At 43.8% G+C, this 22702-nt stretch overlaps 1 protein-coding gene across 4 annotated transcripts in view; it reads right to left on the minus strand.

Moving 5' to 3' along the window:
• The window catches only part of ENAH (ENAH actin regulator), a 668777-nt gene that overhangs the window by 283848 nt on the left and 362227 nt on the right, over positions 1 to 22702 (minus strand). For all 4 annotated transcript variants that reach the window (XM_085610395.1, XM_085610392.1, XM_085610391.1 and 1 more), the window contains exon 4: positions 20991 to 21075. In XM_085610395.1, the coding sequence (XP_085466521.1) occupies positions 20991 to 21075 (85 nt within the window). The remainder of the gene's footprint in view (positions 1 to 20990; positions 21076 to 22702) is intronic.

Genomic DNA, 22702 nt, shown 5'->3' on the forward strand with positions numbered 1-22702 from the left:
AGACCTAATCAAACACAAGGTCCCCCTCGACCTAGAGCTATTTTAATTTCTGTTAATATTTTAGCAAGAGAGGCGCTATATGATTTAGCCCGCCCTGACCGAAAAAAATTGGGTAAAGGGGTTGAGTTTTTTGTGCGCCCAGATTATTGTCCGGACACAGTTGAAATTAGAAGGAAGTTGCGACAGCTTATTACACCTTTTCATAGGAGCTCAAGCGTATCTTTTAAATCCTGCCAAACTTAAGATAGTGAGTAAGAATCAAACAAAGTTTTTCACCTCAGAAGCGGCAGCTAAGATATTTCTACTTTCACTATAATATTATATTGGAAAGGTACTTTTTTTTTTCCCTCTGGTTTATCTTTGGCACTTTGAATGGGCGTGTAGTGTGCTTTTTTGTCAGAAAATAATTTGTAATCTGCTAAATGTTGTTTCTAAGTATATATTCATTCTGCCACCGAAGGGTTGGTCCGGGGCAGCTCGGCTTGATACATCCTTGGGACCATTGGTCCTAATGCCTTGTTGAAGGGGAGGGAGGGCTGGGGGTGAATGGAGTCTCGGCTGAGACCGCATTGTTGGGTGCTCTGGGTAGCTGATCAGGATCGGGGGGAGGATTTACTTGGGAGTGGTGGGAGGGGAGATCTGGGGGAGTTGGGGGGGTTGGGTAAAAAGAAAAAAATGCTTGTTTTTGATATAATTGACACAAGTATTCTCAGTTCTGTACAGCTGGTGATAGATGTGTTTTTATTTTGTGTGTTACTTTTTTTATTTGGATTTGATTTTCAAAGGGTCCATTGATCTTAATGAGCCTTTGAAAAATAAGCCTGGTAATGTAAAAAAAAAGTATCTTAGTGGCAAGATAATACTGAGAAAGTAGATAGCTTGGGGTTTAAAAGACTTGTTCATACTACACAGGATTGGAGGACAAAGGGTGTTGATGTACTATCTAGAAATAGCAGCATTAGATGCGATAGAAAGATTGCGGATAGGCTGGGAAGATGGACCTTAATGACCATTAAATGTGGATCAAGTGTGTTTACTTTAGGCTCAATATATTCTTCTGTACTAGATGATCCTTCAGTTCTGAGATATATTGCAATGAGAACCCTATCTACGATTTACAGAGGACTACGTTTTACCGAGAACAAATCCTAAATTCATCCCCAAGGTTCCAACTCAGTTTCCCCTGAATGAACAGGTTGTCCTCCGCACATTTTTTCTGAATCCCTCCTCCCCAGCAGAGAAATCTCATCAATCCTTAGATGTTAAAAGATGCCTTAAGTTTATTTGCAAAGGACTAGGCAGAACATATATATATATATCTTGTTACCCACCATACTAAGGGTAGGTCTATTGGTTGTTTCTATGCACATTGGTCTATGCAACTGCTGGCTACTCTGATTCAAGAATGTGAATCTATGAAAGATCCAATTCTGAAGAAGAAAATTAGTTACTTAACTACGGTTATCCAGTATTGGTATCTTTCATAGATTCACAGGCAACCCCATCCCCCTCCCCCGAGAGGCTTCCCTTACTTCCTCAAGATATAGAGTTTCACACTTGTGCTTGAAAATCAGAGGAACTTAGCCTCTGTTAGGAGTGTTCTACAGGGTACTGTCGCCTGATTGACTTAAGTTTGGTTCTTATTTTACAAAAGAAAGCAGATAGGCTATTGCAGTGACCTTTGCATTACAACCTAGGCTAGTATTATCTACTGCAGACTTCCCTAATGAGTAGCTCCTTAACTAGTAGCTCTCCGGTGTGAAGCCTCGTCACCTAAATTAGAAGCTTGTGTTTGGTTGAATATAGCACACATTTGAGACAAAAGTGTGTATTTTCCGAACTCATAAGCTCATATGTGTAGAAAAATGGTAGAATTTCCAAAATATATTTAAAGCGGATATTTGAGCACTAAATCAAAAGGTGTTGGGGAGATTTATTAATTATATTAACTTGGTGCCAGGGGCATTGCACCTATGGCCATTATATATTATAGATATTGAGGCATTCCAAATTGACAAGGCACTTTTACATTACTGCAAAAAAACGTGCATGGTGCACTGAGTGATCTCGGCTGATAATTTTTGCCTTTGGAGGTCACGAATGTAATCTTGTCTGATTTGGTAACTACTTCATCTTAATATTAGCAGCTCGGTAGGATTTTCATAGAACGCAAGTAGCTCTTTTTACAGAAAACGTTGAGACCCCTGATCTACTGCTTTTAGAAGGATACTGTGGGACTCCCACAACGACAACAGGGATTATTCAAGCATGTGAATCAATGAAAGATACAAAACTGGAGAATGAGTAGTCGTACCCAGAGTCCATCCTCCAAAATTTCAAAAACCCAGTTGCGCAGAGTATTGGTAATAGGCAGGGACAGAAGAACACAAAGTTCAATGGCAGCAATTACACCTTGATGAAGGCCTCTGTCTAAAACTCCAGCGATTGTAGTCAGCACCAAATGTGTGAATAACTTATCGGTCATCATTTTCTATCCTTGTAGCCACCCGTTTTGGTGTCCTACTACAGAAGGTTACTCACTTCCTCTCCTCTGTCCGTCCAGACGCTGATTTTAAAAGGCGCACTTGGAGCGCGAAACCCGGACATGGCTTTTATTCCAGTTATATTGTCATCTCGGAATGTCTAACATATCTATGACACCTCCCCCCCCTCAAAAAACCCAAAACACTTTGGCTCTAGTGCATGCAATAGAAGGCCAGGCAAAGCCCGCCTTTTCATGGCATGAGACTTAGACACAGGTAACTAGAAGGCGAGAGATGTCTTGAGGAGCTTGGTTTTTTGTTTCATTTTCTCATACAGGTAGCGCGTTAGTGAGGCCTGTGCGTCTAACGCGTCATTTAACACAATATCCGTGTGCACAGATCACAATACACTCTGGGCTCAGTCTGTTTTTAATTTGATACAACTCACTGCCGTTCGCCTGTCTCCAAGCTCCTCCCATGTTTTGGCATTAAATGATATGCCATTTCTTTAATTATGGTGCCCTTGGGACACATACCATCGCCAGCATTGTACCGTGCCCATTCAAAATTTGAAGCATGCCTTCTCGTGCCCAACGGCCCTTGCTAGGATTGTGTCCAACGGGGGAATGTCTGCCACTTGAACACATCCTGAAGGAGTGCCCGCGGTGGTTAGTCACCATGCGTCCATGCCAGGGCACCAGGGTCCATACCCGCATGTCAGGGCACTGGGGTCCATGCACGGGCATGTCACAGCACCGGGGTCCATGCGGGGGCATTGACTGAGCCAAAATGATGGACGCTCCCACCTACCAGGATCCGCGCAGGGTTGTAGCACGACGAGGCACCCCAACTTCCTAATCTTGGAGTATTGAACATGACAGGCGTTGTGGACAGAGGCGCCAGGCCGATGAAGCTCTGCCCACTGGTAATGAGACAGTTGCAGATGGTCCAACAGAGGAGCAATGCATTAGAGGGTCCATAGCTTGCCTGATTGCTCTGCCCAGGGTCAGGCAGGGCGCCATTAGCAGGCACTTCCCCAGTCACCCGTACATATGTCCCCGTGCACCCAGGGAGGTGCACAGAAGCCCCGCCCCTAGCATAGACTGCTCGCCCTCATCGTGACCAGCCAGTGTACCTTCTAAACCCCCACAAAAAAACCCGCTCTGGCTTTCGGACCTCCTGTCGCACTGGGACAGTAGCAAACTCACAATCTCGGATTCCGGCAGAGGCCACAAAGCACTGTAGTCAGCAGCATAGTAGAGGTTCACCTGACAGTACTGGGTTTTTTGGTAACCCATGTCGGGCACCCTACAGTATTGGGTTTTTTGGTAGCCCATGTCGGGCTAAATAATGTTCCCGCGCATGCCTACACGTTACATAATGTGCACACAAGTGTACTATATTACCGAGAGAGATTTTAGTATTTCGCACTTTTTGATAGCACACTAAATGTTGCTGCGCGTGCCTACACATGAAGGAGCTACTATTAATTCCCCGGGCTGTGGGGCTCCTCCTTTCACCCAGTGACCTGCTCTAGCTTTCAGCAAGGCCTGTAGAGGAGCTGACGGCAGCTCAGGCTCACTGCTAACACTGGGTTGTTTACGGTGCTTCCCGCTTCGGATTACCGGTTTCATAATAACAGCTTGAACTGCTTCTTTGCGCTCCAGACACTCCTGTCTATACATAGTATGCATTGACCAGGTCCATATGGAGTAATCGTCCTCACAAGACTAACATTCGTGGATCAGAGTTCCGGGGTCAGCTATGTAACAGCATCCCCCACTATGCCTTACTCCGCCTCACTGTGCATTTGCTCTTCCTTTTATCCATTTGGACCTCAGCCTAGTCAATGCAGACAACTGGACCGTCATCGCTGGGAAGGACCCTGCGGAAGTGACGCGCACAGTGCAGTTTTGCCCTAGTTACTATTAATTCCCCGGGGGCTGTGGGGCTCCTCCTTTCACCCAGTAACCTGCTCCCAATTAGCAACAATGCCGTGTGCATTGGTTTCTTTTTTAGGATACTAAATAATGTTGCTGCGCGTACCTACGTTACATATTGTGTACACAAATGTTAAAGTGTATTATATTACCGTGAGAGATTTTGGTATCTCGCAATTTTTTATAGCATACTAAATAATTTTGCCGCGCGTGCCTACATGTGAAGGAGCTACTATTAATTTCCCAGGGGATGTGGGATCTTAAATGCACTTAAATATAATCTACATATTGCCACATAATTACATGCTACATAATTTCACTCTACTCAATACAACATAAATACACTCCATAAAATAACTCAGTGACAGCATAATTACACACCACATATTTACACTCTACTCAATGCAACATAAATACACTCCACATAATACCACACACTGCCACAATTTTATATTACATAATTACACTCCACTAAATGCAACATACACTCCACACAATACCACTCAGTGCCACATAGTTATATGCTACATAAATACACTGCACTCAATGCAACATACACTCCAAATAATACCACTGAGTGCCACATAATTACACGCCACATAATTACACTCTACTGAATACAAAATACACTCCACATACCACTCAGTACCACATAATCACACATCACAATTGCACTCTATTCAATGCAAATACACTCCACATAATACCCCTCAGTGCAACATAATTAACCACCACATTATTACTCTACTAAATGCAATATAAATACACTCCACATAATACCACTCAGTGTGAAATAGTTAAACGCCACATAATTACACTACGCAATGCAACATAAATACACTACATACCACTCACTACCACATAATTGCTCTCTACTCAATGCAACAAATACACTCCACATAATACCACTCAGTGCCACAATTACAAACCACATAATTGGACTCTACTCAATGCAACATAGAGTCAACATAAATGCACTCTAAACCACATACCAATCAACATAAATGCACTCCACACCATCACAATTTCACTAAGCATAATTTCACTCAACACCACAGTTCAAGACCACACAATTCAACTCCACACATTTCCAATACACACCGCATAATTACCCACAGCAAACATATTTCAGATCCACAACACCACAATCCACAACGTACCTCCAATACACACCCTATAGTATCACCACCTAATCACCAAACATTATTCACCACCACCATTTTGCATCAGCGCACCACCTAAGCATCACGTCAGTCTGCCCTTGGAATCTGCTATCTGTTGATTCTCCCCTAGTGTCCGTCCGCTGCTCGTGTTCTAATTAAATTACTGTTTTCCAAACTCCACTCCCCAGTTATTTATGTCCCGCTCCACCATAAGAAAAAAATAAACAAACATGAAAACAGGCAGGAAGAAGTTGCCAGCGGTACAAATACAAAAAAAATAGAAGAACGTTTATGTAAAAATCTTTAAGCAGGTTTGTCAGTTATTTATAATGTCGTCTTGGTTTGTATAAAGGTAAGAAAAATGCTTAACACTTTTTAGTATAACTTTTCAACATGATGCACAGCAGCCACAATGCTCTACAACATAGCCAAAAGTTCTGGCTAAACACACAAGGTCCCAAAGGCGAGACCTATCAGCTATGCCAATGTTTGTTACCTCTCCTGCTGCATTGAGCGAACAGAACCTAAATGTTCTGGAAGATTTTTTTTTTTTTTTTTAGCAGAGTTTAAAATAGCGCGAACTTGACCCGAATCCAATCAGGTATCGGAGCGCTTTACATAGCACCAGTTACATTACATGAGGACACACATTCATTTTTTTTTGTTAGGCACGGGGAGATAAAAGTGATTTGCCCAGAATCACAGGATGTTTAGCGTCGTTACCGATACTCAATCTCAGTTCACCCAGGTCCGAGGTCGAGCGCCCTAACCGTTAGGTCAACTCCTCTCTCTAGATCGCCCTAGAATCCCTCTCCTAGATTAATTTAAGGATTACCAAGGGTATCAAACCTTTCCTCCTCCTGGCCAAAACCTTATCTACTGCCGCTGCTCTAGTTCAGGGCATGTTGGGGTGGTAGAATGGGCAAAAAGCAAGAGACTCCAGAGTCAGAGGCACAGGCTTTCGGTTACACAGAGTTTAATTCCATTTGCTACAAATTATCTATTGAGCCTGTCGCAGTCAAGCTCAGTGAAGCCAACAGACTCTGTAGACATTATGAGAACTAATGGGTGTGGATTCGGAGGAATGCAAAACAGGAGTTTAAGTGCAACAGAAGGTTTTTAACCTATTAAGTTAATTGCACACCTATAAACTTCGCAAACGTCAGTTAGTAACGATTTTCATTAATGCTCTCTTTTTAATCAAAGCCAAGTTTGTGCTACAATTACACCACGGAAAACATTACATGAAGCAGGCCATGGGTGAAGTTGCAACACTGCAGGCTTCCCGAGAAGAAATGATAATCAAACTACCCAGAATGCACACAGGACCAAAGATCATTTAACTAGATTTGTACCAGAAAAACACCCTTGACTTTCCTTACCAAATTCCGCCACCACCAACTCCTAACCATAGTCCATAAACAGCGTACACCAGGAAGGAACAAAGAGGCAGTGTTCCAAGAACAGGTGGCTGACCAAGACCTCAGCAAGATATGCACCCCTAACTGGGGTTTCTATTAAACAAAGTAGAATACTATTTAGCTTGAATTCTTTGTAGACTCAAACTTCATTTATGTTCCCATGCAATAAATATTAGGTGTCCCTTAGCAGTGAAAAACAGTTTGTGTTGCTGTTATTGGCCCAGCGTGATGGATGGCAATAGCTATGTTAAGTTTTGTGCTTTTGTTTGTGGAATTCAAAACTCTTGCCCACTGCTCAACCCACCCAATCAGCAATTGCGAAGATTAACTACTCCCTCAAATAGTTTAACCCAAGTTTCCAAGTTGGTCACGGATAGGTCTCCGCTAGTTCAGACTTTCAGAACTTTCTCAAGGTTTCAGCTATTCCCCACCACTTTTTAACATATAAATGCAACCTCCTGAAGCATGTTAAGCACCTGATAAGTCTGCTTCAGCATCTAATCTATGCCGATGTCACAAGAGCCCTGGCTGTGCGTTTTGGGAAAAGGCATGCAGGTAGATCAGACAACTTCTTTACAGTCGAAAACTACTTGGTGTGAGATAAATAAACTCTGTTCCAAAACCAGGAGTTCTTTACTCCAGATCTCTCTGGAGCAATAACCTATCTTCGAACTTCATGTGTAATCCTTTATACTCCATCCATGGCTAGTCAAAACTAGAGTAACCCCAAACAATGCTTTCATCTGCAAAACTACAAAAAAAAAACTCCCTTATTGCCTGCAAAACATTGTACATGAAACATCAGAAATTTAAAACTCCGACTCACAAATCCAAATATCCGTACTGTCACCGGACGTGATCTCCCCTAACTGGGTTACTGTACTGGTCTGCTGAACAGCATAAATAAAACTATACTCAAACTGTGATCAATTGAGGACACATCAGAACACACCCGAGTATCTTGGGATGAAGCATTTGGATCACTGACCCAGATTTATCTTTGTGTGTGTATTCATAACCAGCATATTAAAATGGACAGCATATACTTTATAGCAAACAAAATGTACACAAATTACAAATCTCCCCAAGTTCCACCAGCTTATCCAATGAAGCGCAAAGCTTGAAGATCTCAGACCAGGGCGTACTGATACAATAAGCCACTTGTGCTAAGAGCTGGAACAACTTTCAATTTACAATGGTCATATTTTTGCTTTAGTTACCTTGCTACTTAATGGCAGCAGAGGGCCCTTTGGATAAAATCATTGACTAAATCCAATTACCATACAGTCCTATATGTACTTGATTTACACAAAAAAGCAACAAAAAAAACCCAAGCTGACTTTATTTCAAATTGCTTCCCTAAGGAAAGTAAAAGATAGACCAAAAGGCAACTCCAAGAAAAAGGTTGTGATCAAAGATTTTGTTGAGATCCTAGAATTTATTTTCCCAGTAGAAATGTTGAAGACTATCTTGTGCTGAACACAAATCAAATTGCTGATAGGGTTGTTTTAAGCTCTGAGGTAATCACAGGATGGTTAACCTCCTAGTACTAATGAAAGCTAAGGCTACAAAATTCGCATTCTGAAAATCGAGACAATGTGCCAAGCACATGAAGCTAGCAGATTTTGTTTCAGGAGTTTCACAATTAAAATCCGATTCTGATGCATCCTAAACTAGGAGTGTGAAGAACAGCTGGAAGCATGAACTTCAATTTCTGTTAGAAACAAAGTACAAACCTAGCTATACAAAAGAGAAAAAGGGGTCATAACAATGGACTTCTCTGAAGGCTGACCTAACATAGTCATGCATTAAAGTTTCAAGTCATTTAATGTAGCTCCCTTACACAACATGGCTTGCTTTAAGGATTCGTTTTCATCTTTCAGCTCCAAGCGACAATTTTTTATTACTATTGTATGTGAAGCTTGGTAGTGAAAGCATCAAGCCACCCCTGGGGAGGGGCTAATCAAGTATTATGCTCCGATACTCTACCCTGAACTTCCAGTTTTCTTATTTTAAATACTAACATATTTAAATGAATTAAGCATGTTAAATCATGGTCGTCTTTTTAACTGCACCCCACACGTTTATACAGCGCCACATGACCCTATTTAGATCTAATTTTCAAATACAACCATGTTTCGACTTTACTGCATGTTAAACTCCCCAGCAATTTAGTCAATCCTGACTCTTTACATTCCAAAGTCTGCAAATGTGATTTAAAGCACGAAAAGAATTTATCAACACAGTATAATAGATGTGAATTTATTGATACAGAAAGTGCAATTATCTGCCAAATTAGTCATATAAAGGATTCTTACACACCAAAACAAATGATTTTAATATTAGTGGCCATCGGACCTGTTAGCCTTAGGGTGGTTTTTCCCCAAACATTTTGCCTTCCTCCCATTTTGTGCTGATTTCGTTTTTGCAGGCTTTAGGACTCTACATACTCGGTTACTGCTAACCAGTGCTAAAGTGCATGTGCTCGCTTCCTAAAACATGGCAACATTGGCTTTACCCCATTTGCAATATTTAGTTTACTTACAAGTCCCTAGTTAAGTAGTACTACATGTACCCGGGGCCTGTAAATTAAATGTTACAAGTGGGCCTGCGACACCTATTGTTGCCACCCACTTAGGTAGCCCTGTTAACATGGCTCAAGCATGCCATTGCAGCCCGAGGGTTATTTTCAATTGCCATTTCGACTTCAAAATAAAACTTGCCAGGCCCAAACCTTCCTGTTTAATACATACAAGTCGTCCCTAGGCCAGGCCCTAGACAGGGTGTAGAGCAGGGGTCGCCAACCGGTCGATCGCGAGCTACCGGTAGGTCGCAGGTGCCCTGACAGTAGCTCGCGGCCTGACTTTCACTTTAGTAGCCTATCATTGTCGTTTTGTTTGTTTTTCAGGCCTTTTTAAGTTGCTCGTCTCCCGCGGTAGGAAGCAGCTGTTATTTGAGCCTATCTGGGGCGGGGTGAAGTGGTTGACATCGGCCAGCGCATGGGCAGTGTTTGCTGCCCTCGGAGAACCACTATGCGCGCCTTTTGCTGCATGTCTCCATTCTAGGATCATGTGCATTTTTGCGGCCGGAGCAGCAGCCTTGAAGGCATAATATGGATATCCGTGCTGAAATACAGGAGATGCAGTGTCAGCCACCTTAAGAAGAACCAGACAGAAAGCAGGTATGTGGGCAAGAGGAGCTTTATTTTTTTTTAAATAGATGCCTGTGCATGCCGTTATTCGAGGCTTCTAAAATAAAACATGAGCAGTACTTCAAACAAGTACATTTTTTGGACCGAATTCCTTCCGAATGGCTTTGGCTGTTGAAATTATGTAGCTTTTGTTGAGCTTCAGAAAGTGTCTTATAGTACATGTGAAGGGCCTTAATTCCCTCCCTCGTGTGGTTACTATGGCGCCCTCTGTGTCTCTACTGGCCATCATACAAGTGGGTGACTGTTCTCTTTTTAGCAGCAAGACTAAAAGGCATCCCATTCTATCCCTCTCTCAGTGCAGAGCCTGACGAAAACAGCGTAACAGTAACAGTTCTCTTTGCATTGTTTTTCCTAAAATTTCTGCCTGAAGAGCCTCAAGTTTAATTTCAGCTTGAGCAGCTTTACCAGAGGCGTTCTGCTGGCGGGTCAGCTCTATGTCTCTGTCTCGGAGTTCTGTGTTCCATTTCCTGGTCATTGGGGCTCTGAGTGCGCAGTACCTCTCATAACTACTTTTAATTTAAGGCATTTCATTCTATGTCTCGGTTACTAGCAGTATCAGCATTCAGGGTGTAGTACTCTGTGCTGGCCTCGTTGCGGGCTTGGCAAAGCTCTGGGTCACATATCGCTGATACAGGGAGCCGCCAAGTGAGGATCATCACCTTATATTTAGCAATGACATAATCCAGTCCAGTTCCACTGGTGAGTGCTCGGGTCATGCCCTACCCATGTGGGTCACAGACGATGCATATTGAGCCTCATTTCTGTCCAATCTGATATAGTCTAGCCTTGAATATGTGGGACAGGGGCATCCATACTGTGTGTATTCCTTCATGTGGGGATTTTGTTCCCTACAGAAATCCAAAAGGTTCCGATTCAACATCACTCGGTAAAGTAAGGTGGCCATTTTGTACTTGTATGTAGTGAGGGGCACAATTGTGCATCTCATCAAGTACACAGTTAAGATCTCCCATCCATATCTGTGGGCTGTCCATGTGTGTTGTGAGATCTAATGTACGAGGGGAGAATGTGTTGTCTGTGTTTGGTGCATAAACACCCACCAGGATGAGCTCCCTGCCAATTAACTGACCTTGCAGAATGAGGCAATGGCCCGACTCACCTTTCAGTGCTGCGGTTGGTATGGTGTGCCTGGCGTCACCCATATACCTACTTCCTTTGAATGTGTGCTGTAACCTGTCTGATAAAAATGCCCCCTCCTTTTACGTACTAGCTTTGTGGCTTCTGGTGCCAGTAAATGAGTCGCCTGCAGACAGACCAATGTGTGCCATGTCTTCGCAGATATGCACCCACTCTTGCCAGTTTTGAATAGCTAACAGTAACACGCTATCAGACATTCCATGTGACTATCACTAACTTATGTCCATGTGTTTGTGCCAGCCCATATCCCGCGTGCAACCCGTTTCATCCACTGAGCTTTTTTGCCCTGCATCTGTCTATCCATGTCCTATATGTCAAATGTCCTCATGCAGGCGCATCTAGTGATTCCCAGGCCTCTAGATCTGAGATATGAGTGCCTCCCCTTCCTTCTTTTCTGCTGCTCGTAGATCATGGTGCGCAGGTTCTCCGCTACTGAATGTTTGGGTCGCACATGGGTGGGGGTGCATGTGCCAGGAAGGCTGGGGTGTGGCCTCTGCTGACAGGGAGTTTGGGCACTCATGCCTGTTGCATTGGAAAGGGCAGGCACTGCGTCTCTGCCGGTGGAGGGAGGACTGCATTGGCGATGGACAGTTGAATCTGACCTGCTGGTCACAGCGGAGGTACACTAACACCAACTGTCTGCCTGAAACGCCCATGACCCCTCCCCCAACCAAGGGGCTATCAATTGCCCGCAAGGAAATGCTGCCCCACCCCCTCATTACTAGGTGGCTTCGTTGTTTAGGCTGCCTTAAGGCCTTTGATGTTAACATCGGCTGCCACTGTGGTTTACATCTCCCTTCAGTAACAAAGTGCAGTGGCAGACAACCATAAAATCGAAGGTCCTTGCAGGCACTGAGCTGCTACCACGGTGGAGGCCAATGTTGAAATTAAAAGTGCTTGCCTGCCGTGAACTGCTTTCACTGACTACAGCACGCTTTAAATTTGCCTTTCTGTTGTAGTCAATAAAAGCAGCTCAGTGCATGCAAGGCCCTTTGATTTTAACATCGGCTGCCACATGTGGTTTATTTTATCTTCTTTCAATTTTAAAGCTCAGTGTCAGCCAATGTTGAAATCAAAGCGCTTTACATGCACTGATCCGATCCTCCAAAAACAGGCTCTTCACCTCTCTGTCCAGTCCTGTCACTCCCAGCCTCTCGTCTCCCACACTCTTCTTTTGTGTCAAGGCAGCTCTGCTTGTGGGACACAGAGCTGTGTTTTGGTGCATCACAGCTATGCAAAACAATTTGATTTGTTGAGTACTTTGATACTACTGTGCGTTTAATACAGGCAGCTTCTGTTTACAATTTTAGTGGCCGAGTCTGAAATGATGCAATTTGTTCTTGCGTGGGATTTTTTGGGAGCAAGGCTCATTAGTCCTTACCTGATTTTACCCATGCACTATGATCCCATTGATGTTCTGTCTTTATATGGCTTGGTTTTTGAGGTGTTACTTAGAAGAAAGTTCAATGAGGGACTCGATTGCCCTGATTTAGAAACTCATGGCCTATGTAGGAGGAAAGCAGGCTGGTAAGTGCAATAGATATCTGGAGTGTGTGTGCATGCACGAGGTGTGATCATAATTAACATTTGTTTTAAGGAACAAATTCATGCTCACTTGTGACATTTTCAAAATTTCATGATGTGTAAGTTTGAATAAATTTGATCTGTATATTAGAGTAGTTAATCATGGAACTTTCTGTTTATTGAGTTATGTGCTCAGGGACATTGCCATATGTTTAATGCTATTATATTATATTATTACTGGAAGTAGAAGGACTGTGCAGCGAGTGCAAAGCTTAGCAGACAGTCTGTTGCTGAACACTGCAGAACTATGCATTTTCTGAGAATTGACTTTGCAGCGTTAAAGCATGTGTTATAGAGCTGAGTGAAGTGCTTTATAATGAAAGTAAGGTTGTCACCTTTCCAAATATCGGCCATTCGGTGTTCAAATAGTCTGCAAAGATCTGGACATGAAAGAAAATCATATGTATTAATTACTAACATAACTTTTCTCCCTTTGTTTTACTTTTTTTGATAATGAAGAAAGGGGAAGCCTTCTGTTGCAGCATTTTTATAGCGCTTACTAATGTGTGGCACTGAAGCACTTACCAGCATGGTTAGCAAGCTATGGCACGTGTAGGGTGGGTGGTTCAAAGTGTTTTCTTTGGTTTGTGATCCTATGTGGGAAGTTTTTCCTGGTCTCGCCTGATTAACACCAAGATGCAGTTATCGTTATCATGTTATGGGACACAGTGCGTAGCAGTGTGGTGAATGAGGTGTGAAATAGATATACAGTTTATTAAGTTATGATTTTCAGTCTGCTGACAGCTTTGAACAGCTCCTTAGGTCTATGTATCTTGTTCAAACCACAGTATGGGCATAAAGAAATTAGGCTTAAAGACAATGAATGAGGGTGTGGGAGGTGTCTCCGAAAAATGCGCGAGTTGCTTGGCATTTAGTAGCTCACGACGATTTTCACTGATTAGAAGTAGCTCTCACTACAGTAAAGGTTGGAGACCCCTGGTGTAGAGTAAATAAAAAGTTGGCTAAGGTACTCCATTAAGGCGGGCCTAACTGGGTCCCTTGTAGCAGCACATGCTCCATCACGGTCAGCATGAACTTGCGACTGTCGGTGTTTCCAGGTATTCACAGTTTGCGCTTTATGCTATTTGGCACTATTTTTAATAAGATTTTTTAAATTGAATATCTACGGTTGGTCCAATTGGATTTGTCGCTTTGGTCTTGCTTGATTAAATATTACTCTATTTTACTAAATCGTCTGAGGGCTCCTTTTGTGGAGTGTTTTCACTATTGTTACTCTTTGAAGTGTTGCACGTATAGATTACACAAAACCTCTAAGTTAAGCCAAGCCACACAAGGGTTGAGTACAGTTTAATTTAGGGTTTGCTTTTAACTTCACCCTGAGGTGAATTGTGGTTGCTGCTTGAGCTCCCCCCCCCCCCCAACCACCCAAATTCTTACAGTGACTAGTTAATATAAACAACCTGCATAAAATGTATTGAAGCGATCATTATATTCACAAATAAGCGTGTGTCTACAGTGACCAGCTTTTTGGTCTGACTGTAGGCAGGAGGGTTAATGTTAGCTGGCTCCCTGCTCATTCCGTTAAGTGGAAATGCTATGTTGGAGCTATTGGAGGTGCAATGTTTAATTTGGGCAACAAAGTAAGGGGCGGTCCCCAAAATTAGGAAGCAGGCCTTACTTCCAGCCCAACTGCCACCAGGAGTCTTCGACTATCTCTGCCAGCATCCCGCTGGCCAGCTGGTCAGCTGTATGACAGCACGGTGGGGGAGCAGCTTGCATACTAACCAGGAGAAAAAGCAGTAGTGGTTCATGAAAATAAGCTGAAATGGTGAAGGTTCAGTGTATACACACTGTCCTATTTCTGTGGTCGGTGGAACTAAAGGGCGGCATAATCAGTTATATTTTCCTGTTAAGAGGAAGAACTGGGACACTACAAGAGTAAAGGTTCCTTGAAATATGAGCCAGTGGTGCTCACTGGCGACCACTAGCACAAAATACCCACTGCTGGGGTGGGATAGTTAATAGGAGCCCTCCAGATATAGGAGGTCGGTATGGGGTGTTAGACTTGGGCATGGTCGGTGTGTTAAAGTACCTTCATGAGCTAGAGATAGGACAGGTGCTGGGGTGGGGCTGTCTGAAGTAAGCCTGGGTTCGAATACTCTAGTGCGAGCGAGTGGCTTGTGATGGCAGGGCTGAAGTGTGCAACTGGGTGTAAGGAGTCAGAGGCAAAGACCCTGCGGAGAGCACCCTGCGAAACATACCAATAGGAAAGGAATCGCCAACCTTTGCTGTAGTGAGAGCTACTTCTAAATACTGAGCACCACCTAGGGCTACTTCCTAATAAAGAGATTTAACAAGGATACAGAAAGTCCATGTCACAACCACAACTTTTGGAGTACTACAGTCTAATTTAATGTCCGAGGGTCTGTATCTCAAAATGTTTAGCTGTGGAGATCAGAAGGATCAGTTTTGTCCCTTTGCTCTTGTTTATGAATCACCTCTCAGGGTGAATGCCTTTGGGGCTTGGGATCTCATGGTCATGCAGTACATAGGATGACGGTTCTCATTTTGAGTGCTAAGACCCAAAATCCTTTGGCTATCTGCCTAAGTAAATATATACCTACAGTCAATCCCTCACGGTTTTACTTTTCAGCCAATCATTGGCACAAAGAGATTGCTTTAAAAAAACTAAGCCATTTTAAAGGAAGGAAATACAGAGGGATAGAGGGAAAGAAACAACAAAAAAATAAGGCCAAGGACAGAATGAAGAAAGGAAAGGGAGAGAAAAGGAATCAGGGAGAATGCCAGTTAGATATGAGGAAAGAAAGATAGAAAATACAAAACAAAAGGGAGAACAGGGCAAAAACAGGGTAAGGGAAATAAAAGGGAGACAAAAACAGGAGAGAAACATTTTAAATAATGGAAAAGGGAGAGAAAACGACAATGAAAGTAAAAGTAGGGGAAAAAGAAATGGAAAAATAAGAGGAGAGAGTGAAAGGAAAACAATAAAAGCACAGAAAGAGAAAGGTAATAAAATAAAGGAGGAAAAGGAATAAGAAAAAAATTAAAACCGATGGGAGCGAAAAAAAGGAGCTGAAGAAAAAGGGAACAAGCATTTGCAACGCAATAGGTCTCGCATTTATGCGAGTTTGAGCTATTGACATTGCAAATAGCAATGCCTTTTATTTTTGTTTTTAAAACAAATAAAAGGCATTGCCATTTATAATGCCATTAGCTTAAACTCTGGTAACTGCGAGACCTATTGCATTGCAAAAGCTTGTTTTTGCTGGTGCTGCCATTGATGCGGCCTTGGGGGGCTGTGCGCTTGGTCTTCCGGATTTGCTGCTGGTCGCATCCTTAGTGTGGATTTGAACATCTTTGTCTGCAGATTTTGGCTCACTCTCCGTGTGTGCTCCAGTTGCTTCCAGTGACGTTTCGTCAGCCTGAGTAGGCGACAGTCATATAAACTTTCACTGGAGCACAAGCTACAGAATGCAAATGTTGCTTTGAAAGGCTGTGCACTTCAGCTGGCACTCGGTGTGTTAGCACCAGTGATGGTTAAAAACAATTTAAATCTGTTCTTTCCCATGTTGTCCAAGTACCTCTCACTGTAAATCAGTGACTAAGGAAATACATGAGTCTGTAACGGACAGTGTTTTGTGAATGCGATTACTATAACTTTGTATGTGCGCGAGTACAGATGTGTGTACACACACACACGTGCACAAACACCCTTCACGATTGCCCATTATAGATGGCTCCACCAATTATATTTGTGGCCAGTTGCATCTCCTTCCCCTGTCCCCAAGCCCCTAGAAATCACTTCTAGAGATACCACTGTGGCTGTCAACATCTGCGCTGTTTCAGGTCCAAATTCCACTGAGGTCTACTCTGCCTTTCATCCTTCGGAGGTCCATAAAACGAGTGCTCTGTCTTTTATGCGAGCGTAGCCCTGCAGCACCGTTTGTAAAGCGCCTAGGCAATTTGGAAAGAGTGTTTCGTGGCCCATGGGACTTTCGAGTATTAATAAAATGCCCGTGGGTATTGAAAAGTAGTATGGTGACTCGCACGTGCAGGGTCCTAGATTTCTTCCCACTGGCCTTTATCTTAGCATGACATAAGTCGCCTAGGAGCTTCGTACAATACAGGGCACGGGTCCTAATGTTGGCAGGGCTGTTACAGCCTTTCATCCTTCCACTGTCATGTGGTTGCCATTTCGTTACGGAACAGCCTACCTATTGTCTAAGTGTGCAACCACATTCCGGTTTGGCAATTACTCCTCTGCTATCAGAGACGCATAAAGGAGCTGTCATATTCCGGACCCTAATGAAACCACTCACTTTTGTGACGGGCCGGTGCGTGTGTAATGTGGGGGGTAGGGAGGTGGGGGCATTGGGGGATTACACAGCAGGTGTCTACTCCCCAAAAGAAGATATGTAAAGAATAGGCTTTTACTTTGAATAATATAACAACCCCCCCACCCCCCCGCCACCAAACCCCCGACTCCTTTCACCCCAAATCTTTTATGTAGCGCTTAGAGCGGGGCTGAGTGCTAGTTAGAAGCCAGGGCCGTGGAGGAGGCCCAGCCGGGTTGGGAGGAGAGTGACTGGGTTGGGGGGGCAGTGGACTGTACTCCAACCGTTGCTGCTAGATGTAAACCTTTGTTGTTTGATGGTCTAAAGTCAGTCAGGGACAGCAGAGCTTGCATAATCTTAAACCGAGGCGGTCTTTCCACTTTGTGTTCACTGCGGTTAATCATTCCCTGCTGACCCGGCTCATAACAGACCGTGGGACCCTGGCAGGGAGGCTGCATGAGGGTCTCTGCCCATGTCACCGTCTGACAGCAGCTCCAGGCCTTGTAAATGTGCAAGGCCACTCCATCTCCCTGGTTACTCATCACAATTGACAACAAGCCCTTGTGACGTAGCACGTAGGGATCAAGTGCGCCCGCCGTAAGGTGTGCCTTGCTCTGCGCATGGTGCATGTGTGGTATGGGTGTTTGAGTACACAGCTGACAGTTGGGGCAGGTTCAGAGACCAGACTATAGCGGACCTAACACTAGGAGCAGTGGAGAGGGCTTGAGAGCAGTACCGGGGCAAGTCAGATCACTGTATTGGATCGAAGGAGGTAGCACCTGGGAAGCCTTCACAGCAGCGAGAAAAAGACACTACTGCCGCCATGTACGGGCACTTGGACCCGCAGCGCTCCCCGTCCTGGGGTTTTAACTGCATCGTCCAGATCTGCAGCGCCAACGTACAGGAGCCGGTAAGTGGGGCATGCTGTACGTGTAAAGCACGCCGAGCTTGGAGCGTGCGTGCGCATTAAAATAAAAAAAATTGCATGAGGCTTGCAAGGACGGAAGGGGGACAGGAGATGTGCACATCACGTGTCTGTACGTGCGCGTTCACAACCTCCAGTCAGCCCTGCACGTGCCCATCTCCTGTCTCCCTTCTGAAGCAAGTCAGTACGAGGTGTGTGCACGCGCGTTAGGCAGCCGCGGATGCGGTGAGGGGGGGGGGGGGGGGGGTCAGCAGCGGCGGGGTGTGCGCGCGTGTGTGTGTGTGTGTGTGTGCGTCTGCACGTCTTGGAAGCGCGTCCACAGACCCCGACCCCAATTGCTGCGCGTGCCCCGGTCTGTCTCCCTTGAGAGGCATCTCGGCGTGGCCTTTGGCCAAACAAACATCTAGGCTATGGACATAATTTAGAATTGAGTGGTAATGGAAAAGTCTTGAATTTTTGTAGTATGTGCTAAATCCGTAGGATAATACACCTGTTGAATTTCCACGGTCTATGGGCAGAGTGACCAACAACTAAGCGAAAAAGGTCATTATCACAGCATGCCGACAGGCGCCCCACGCTGCAGACCTATAATTAACTCAGCAGGTCTTCCGGAGAGGAGCACTCAACGCGCAAATGCTGTTCATGTGAAGCGCGTTCACAGACAGCAATCACCACAACCACAACACTGCGCGTGCCCCAGTCTGTCTCCCTTGAGAGGCATCTCGGCGACAATAGGTCTCGAGAGCGAGACCTAAAAAGGAGCACAAAAAAAGAGAAATAAAGGAGAGGAGAAATAATTAATAAAAAATTAAGGAGCAAAAAGAAAAATTGAAAGTAAGGAAAAAGAAAGGAAGAAGAGAAATAAAGGAGGGGAGAGAGAAGAAAAAAACACAATAGAAGATCAATGAGAAAAAGGACAGCACATGAAAAAGAAAAACAGAAGACAGAACAAAGAAAGAAACAAAGAAGTAGAAATAGAAATAGAAGGAAGTGGAGAAAAAGCTAGGAAGAAAGAAAAATGAGCAATCAAGAAAGGGGACGTTAAACAAAGAAAACGAGAAAAAAGGAAATTTACAACAAATGAAGGAAGAAAGGAAGCAATTGAGAAATGAAGAATGATTAAGAGAAATAAATGCTCAAGAAAGAGTCCTAAATAAGTTACAACTGGTGCAGAACGCAGCCGCCAGAATTCTGACAGCCACTCCTAAATTCAAACCTATATCAAATATGGTGCGGCAGCTCCACTGGCTACCCATCAGGAGCAGAACCAAGTTCAAGGCCCTATGCTTTGCATACTAGGCAATTCACGACACTGGACCTGAATTTCCCAGGAAAACTCTGCCCCTACAAACCCAGCAGATCCTTGCGTTCATCAGCAGCAAACCTGTTGACTGTTCCCTGAACCAAGAAAGCATCTTGTGGCGACAGAAGATTCACGGTCGCACCGCCAAATTATGGAACACGCTCCCCCTCCACATTAAGGCCAGTCCCACCCTGCTTAAATTCCGGAAACAATAAAAAAACCTGTTTTTTCATCCAATAATCCATCCCCGCCTGGCCTTCCCTGCTTAGTCCGCAGCACCAACACCCCTAAGGGTATTTGCACGCTCTACAAATTGCTTAAATAAATAATAAATAAACTAGTAATACGGCAGATAGGATATCCATCACGTTTGTGATAGAGTATACCATCTGCCAAGATCGTAGTCCAGCCTTGGAGTAGCACCTCTATAGTAGGATAGTAGACGTTAGGCCTATCCAGAGCTGCTATTATGAGATACTTCAAGATGGTCGGACCCATGCCTCCTTACTACGCAAGACAATACAGCCTAAATCTCGCAAAGACAGGGTGTGCAAAGAGCTCAGTGTACCAAGACCCACAGTTCACCCTCTAGGTCACCCAACCATTTGGGCAAGTCAGGCACTTTAGTAGTATTGTACTACCTTATCGTTTGTGGGCACTGGCCACTCTCCTAGTGATCTACCTGCGATGTGCCTTAGTGCCCCCGGTGGGAAGTCATGGAGAGCTTAACCATGGTGTCAGTTCTCGGAAAGATACAAAGAATGGTTATGTTCCGTCATAAGGACCTTAGGGACTGTGTTTAGTCTTGCCTACAGGACTGTTTCCAAATCTAACATTTGGTGGGTAAACACTTTGTACAAATATGCTAAAAACACGGACAAGGGTAGATTAGACCACCCTGGGTGAGAACAACAAGGAATCAGGTTATACACCAGACGTATCAGGACACACCGCATGTGTCTAGCCATCAGGATAGCCTTGGTGAGCGTATAGGATACTTACTGTATATATCAATAGAGTACCCTACAGTGCAGTCTAAAAGGTCATTGTGGGTCCAATTACCTTCACTATCCCTGTGTGAAAAATTACACATTTAATCCACAGAATATAACTCTATATAAAACTACATTTGGTACACAAGTTAGTCTGTCAGTTATCTTTTTTGGGGGGCAAGAGGGGTTGGGAGGGGGAAAGACAATGCAATGTTACCAAGTTCCTGAACTAGTAGAATACGAAAACACTTTCACTGGTCTGTAAGTTCTTGGGGTTGTATAACTGGAACGTCTTCCACTGCACATACCCATGCTCAAGGCTATAAGCTCAACTAGGTTAGTAAAACTCATGTTGTACACGCTGCCCAGCAGTTACCATTCCACTTTGGGGGACTGGGAGGAGGCCATGTACAACACATTTTGGTTCGCTGTGGTAAAGCAAACATTTTGATGACAAACAATGGAACGGTTTGACAAGAGAAAAAGGATGCACATACCTTCTCTGAATTTCAAAGTCTTCCTGAGATGGGCCATTTTGCACTTGAGCAGGTATGTGGGAATTTTGTCGCGACAACGTTGGGCCTATAAAACAAGCATTGTTTTAAAATTCCATTCCGGCACAAAATGTAAGAAAAAAAAAAAAGTACAGGTTATTAAAAACGTTGACCATGGTGTAATGTGGCATGCTGCAAAGCAGATCCTCATCACGTCATCTCCTGTGTGAGACAGAAAGTCAAGAACGCACTACAGAAGGTTTTTGCAGATCTACTCTAGGCTTACCTAAATGAATGGGAACACCTCCACTTTTTTTGTGTTTTCAAATAAAAATGTTAATGCGATTTTTACAAACTGAAAAACGTACATGGCAAAAACGTACAGACACAAAATTCGAGATATACTTACAATTGTGCTGCATTTGAAAACTGCTCAACCCCACATTTATACAATCCCATGTCCTCTACGTACAAGGGGACCATAGGCAAACGGCACTAAGATCATTAACCTGACAGGTTCTCATCTGTCATGAATGTTATCTTCAAAGTAAGCTTCACAAACATCCAAGATCTTATGGTGATTAAATGGCCAGCGTCTGGATTCATAAACCAGTACCTAAAATACATGACATTGGTCCATACCATGTCTCTAGTTTACTAGGCTGGGGGTAGTCCTATTCCTTCAACTTTGTGCAAAATCACTGATCTTCCTACCACCCGCTAGTGTAGGCCCCAATCTTCTAGACACCTTAATAAATGTAAGCGTGCCACCTTCAGACTAAAATCCAACAGCCTCCGTAATACTGCTCGAAAGATTATCCTTCCAGAAAGGCTTCAACCTAGTCATATCCAGGTTGTATGGATAAAATTACCTACTTCAGCATGGCATATCAAGCATTCAGGCTCCTGTGGAAGTGTCACAGACTTCCGTGAGTCAAGTAGAATATGAAGATATTTGAAAATGTATCAGACATCAGTTTGTGATTGCATTCGTGGCCCCAAATGAAGCAGCAAACATGGATTACTCATCTGCCAATGGGCCTATATCCGACGCCTATTTTTCAGTGCTCTATAAATACATCTGCAGAATCAACAGTCGTGGTTTTATGAAAGCTAGGTATTTCCCGGTGAAATGAACAATTGTTGGTGTGAACTCAAGGGAGCTACATTTGGATATCTCCTTGTGTTCTGACAAATATGGGCCCATAGCCTGTCTCAAATGGAGGTACATATAAAACTGTGCAATAACTCAAACTCCTTCAATTTCTGAAAAAGGTTTAAGTATTTCCCGTCGCCATGTCACTTAATGTGGAAGTCTCACCATCTATAGCCCTCCAGTGAGGTCATCTCCGACAACACCATGCCCAACTACAGAGGCATTTGACCTGTGAGCTCATCATGCAAACCTATCCAAATTGGAGGATTGCCATGATGCCAACTATGTATGTTTAGCCGGTGTGGCACTTGGTGAGAGTCTACTACCGTACAAGAAATGAAGTGGAAAGCCTATAGCTCAAACACACATACAGGGGTTGAAACTCCTACGCAGGAGGAATCCATCCATTCGTTTACCACTATTAAGTGTGCTGCCCGATGGTATGACTAAGGGTCCATCATCGCCAGTCTCCCATCAAAATTCGATTTACAACGAACATATGCAACACAGAGGTGGCCTTTATTTCACAAGTAGAAGCTTTGTAGTGACTGAGTGCACA

The sequence above is a fragment of the Triturus cristatus genome, chromosome 6 (genome assembly GCF_964204655.1).
Source record: "Triturus cristatus chromosome 6, aTriCri1.1, whole genome shotgun sequence".
Classification (NCBI taxonomy): Eukaryota; Metazoa; Chordata; class Amphibia; order Caudata; family Salamandridae; genus Triturus; species Triturus cristatus.